The sequence below is a fragment of the Monopterus albus genome, unplaced genomic scaffold (assembly GCF_001952655.1).
Source record: "Monopterus albus unplaced genomic scaffold, M_albus_1.0 scaffold19.1, whole genome shotgun sequence".
Classification (NCBI taxonomy): Eukaryota; Metazoa; Chordata; class Actinopteri; order Synbranchiformes; family Synbranchidae; genus Monopterus; species Monopterus albus.
In genome coordinates, this window is record NW_018127899.1 from 3,013,265 (window position 1) to 3,016,416 (window position 3,152).

At 41.3% G+C, this 3,152-nt stretch overlaps 1 protein-coding gene across 1 annotated transcript in view; it reads right to left on the bottom strand.

Moving 5' to 3' along the window:
• Positions 1 to 3,152, bottom strand: part of ptprz1a (protein tyrosine phosphatase receptor type Z1a) — a 55,390-nt gene that overhangs the window by 3,600 nt on the left and 48,638 nt on the right. Inside the window, exons 24-29 of the mRNA XM_020593591.1 lie at positions 3,035 to 3,128; positions 2,865 to 2,938; positions 1,992 to 2,111; positions 1,265 to 1,417; positions 776 to 918; positions 535 to 670 (exon numbers count right to left, since the gene is read on the bottom strand). Of these exons, the coding sequence (XP_020449247.1) occupies positions 535 to 670; positions 776 to 918; positions 1,265 to 1,417; positions 1,992 to 2,111; positions 2,865 to 2,938; positions 3,035 to 3,128 (720 nt within the window). The remainder of the gene's footprint in view (positions 1 to 534; positions 671 to 775; positions 919 to 1,264; positions 1,418 to 1,991; positions 2,112 to 2,864; positions 2,939 to 3,034; positions 3,129 to 3,152) is intronic.

Below are 3,152 nucleotides of genomic sequence, written 5' to 3' on the forward strand. Positions count from 1 at the left end.
TGAAAGATCTGGATAATATCTGAGTGGGCCAAAATCCCTGCTGCAGTGTGTACAAACCTGGTCAAGAACTACAGGAAACGTCTGACCTCTGTAACTGTAAACAAAGGTTTTGGTACCACATATTAAGTTCTATTTTTCTATTGTATCAAATACTTATTTCATGCAATAAAATGGAAATAAATTATTTAAAAATCTAACAGTGTGATTTTCTGGAATTTTTTGGTAGATTCTGTCTCTCACAGTTGAGGTGTACCTACGATGAAAATTACAGAACTGCCCATTCTCTGTAAGTGGGAAAACTTGGAAAATCAGCAGTGTATCAAATACTTATTTTCCCCACTGTAGGAGACACTTTGGTAATAATTTTACAGTTCACCTTATCTTCTGTCTATGCTCTTTGTGTTTCTTGAGCTGTCTGACTCTGTTTCCAGATCGCACCTCAGTGCTGGACTGAGCTACGGCAGTAAGACTCGAGACGTAGTCAGCTGTGAAACAAGCAGTGCATCGGCGTATTGCGAGGCAGACAAGACTCACGATGTCACTAAAGACTCCTGGTCTCATGAGGTTTGTGAGTTTGGCCACTTGGAAGACATCGACTGAACCTTCAGCCTCCAGCTGCTGAGTCAGAGATAGTAAAGTGCAGAACGTTCCTGCTGTGACTCCACCCATGCTAGGAAGAAAAAAAATAATCAAAAGTTAAGCTATCAGATGGCGTTTGCTTGTATCAGAAAAGAAAACTTCTTAAATATTGATGGTAAATGTGGAGCAGTCTTACTCATCGTGGACCACAGTGGGGCCGTCCTTGGCACTGCTCTCCTCTTTCACCAGGTTGAGGAGCTCGAAGGTGTTGCTGATGGGACTGTCTGGGTTTGGCCAGTGGGGGGCGTGGTAGTGCTTCACCTCCAGAACATAGTCGTCCTGTTGGGATGAGGAGAAGAGAGACAACTTTTAAGTGAGTTGTCTGCATTTTCCACCTTGTATTTTTTCACAGTACAAAGTTTCATGTGAGTTGCACTGTGTGATACTTAAATAATTTTAAGAAATCTCAAATGATTGAATCAAACATATCCATCGATTTTTGGTTTAATTATTTTGAATGAAGGACTTTGTTTGAAGGCATCCATTATTTTTATGTAATGTTTCCAAACACTTCTTATTTAAGTTTAACAGAGCTTTTAGGAAAAACATTTTTTCAGTTTGGCTGTTGGCTGGCAGCTTTTATAAGTGTTCTAAGTGAAGTTGTCATGTTTCAGCTTGCACCAACCTGTGTAGCTTCCAGTACATATTCCTGGACCACCAGCATGTCCTCGTTGGCCAGACAGATGTGATCCTCGCTCCTCTGGGTGACCGTGAACATCTTGTAGCTGATTGGCTGCCCTTTGCGGGGCCAGAAGACACACGGCTCCTCCTCCTCTGTCTAACAACACAGGAAGTCAGTTAAGTTGCATTTTTAAGTTTTTCTGCATAGTATTTTGGTAAATGTCACAAACATTAAAAGTTCATTCATGTGACCAGATCATGCTTTTGCAAGAAACATCCACTGTAACGTTGCCACAGATATAATAAGATGCTGTGGGCTGCAGTGTGGCACCACTTTCAACCTATAATTGTTTGTTTTGGAACACTAAGTACGCTGCATTAGCTAGCACAGTATGTGTTTGCTGTGGACTGACAACTATTACTGAATTACTTTGATGCTAAAGAATTAGTTAAAACCTGGTGATTTTCAGTCATGTTCTGCAGCACTCCAACCACTACACTATCTCATAATGAAGAGATAGTGGGGTCATACTCACAAGAAACAATTTTCCAATTTTTTTCCTTTGGTGCGGTCATTGTGCTTTTGTACTATGCTAACTGCTACGCTGCACACAGGCTAATGGGTAGCCATCAGATTGTCACTCAGAAAATGTTTCTTAAAAGTTTACATATAAATAATGAATATACAGCTGAATTCATCACCAACATCTGTCACTAATGGTATTTCTCACCTCGCCTGACAGTGACACGATGACCTGGGCGTTGTGGTCCCATACCATCCTCCAAAAGTCCTTTACGGTGCCTGGCAAAGGATTCTGGGTAATAATGAATTCGTTGCTCTGCCTGTAACCCTGCAGGAACAAAGCCATGGCTTAGTGCAATGAACCTGTCAGTGAAGAATAAACACTACACCTGCACACTTGGGGAGAACGCTCAGATGTAAAATTTCTGGTTTCATCTGTTAAACTGACACGGTGCACGACGGCGGGAGAATGGTGGAGATTTAAAAACATGCCGAAGCCAAAGAAGAGCAACTCCAAAAGTCAGGCAGCCGTTACAGCTAACTACCCCAGACAGCAGCCCAAGATAACTGTGAGAAATGATTTGACTGAAACTGTTAGCTGTCAAGAGAGCTCAGAATAATGTGTCTCTGGGTGACGCTGAAATGTCTGCAATAAAAGGTAGCCATAACAGAATTAGCCCGAGCTGTAGAGTCACCATGCCCACTTTGTAGGGACATGTTCAAAAAACCTGAAGTTATCTTTTAACCCTATAAAACCATTTGTATCATATTTAATACACGAGTTTCTGAGCAAATAAAAATCACCAAAAATGCCCCATGTATCAAATATGATACAAAAAAAAAAACAATTTAATATGGCAAATTTATTTCTATATGCCTGGACTGTCTGTCTATGCATAAATGGCAAAAATCTTGAATCTTCTTTTGGGTTTTGTTAAAAGGTTTAATAAAGTTCTGGCTATTTTTTGATGTGTCAGGCTTTACAGGGTTAAAATAAACGTGGAACAAAGACTGATTAAACACATCCTGCACCTTCCTCTGTTATCAAATAGACTCAAACTTGAGCAGAGTTTGTTCTTACTGCAATGTAGGATGCATTAATGTAGTCTGATGTTTCCCCTGCTGACGTACAGAGACGCACACGTGACCTCTCCACTGCAAAGACAGGTAAAAGAGAGAATTCATGTTGTGGTGTATCTTCCAGGCTGAGCTTCATCCAGCTGTACCATGAACCAAACACATGGGACTCACCAGGTATCACCGAGCAGGTTCTGTTCTTGCTGCGGTTGCAGTCTTGCAGAGCTGCTGAGTCGTCACGCTGCTTCTCTCTGGACTGACACACGAGCTGTGGAAAACATCTGTCAGTGAA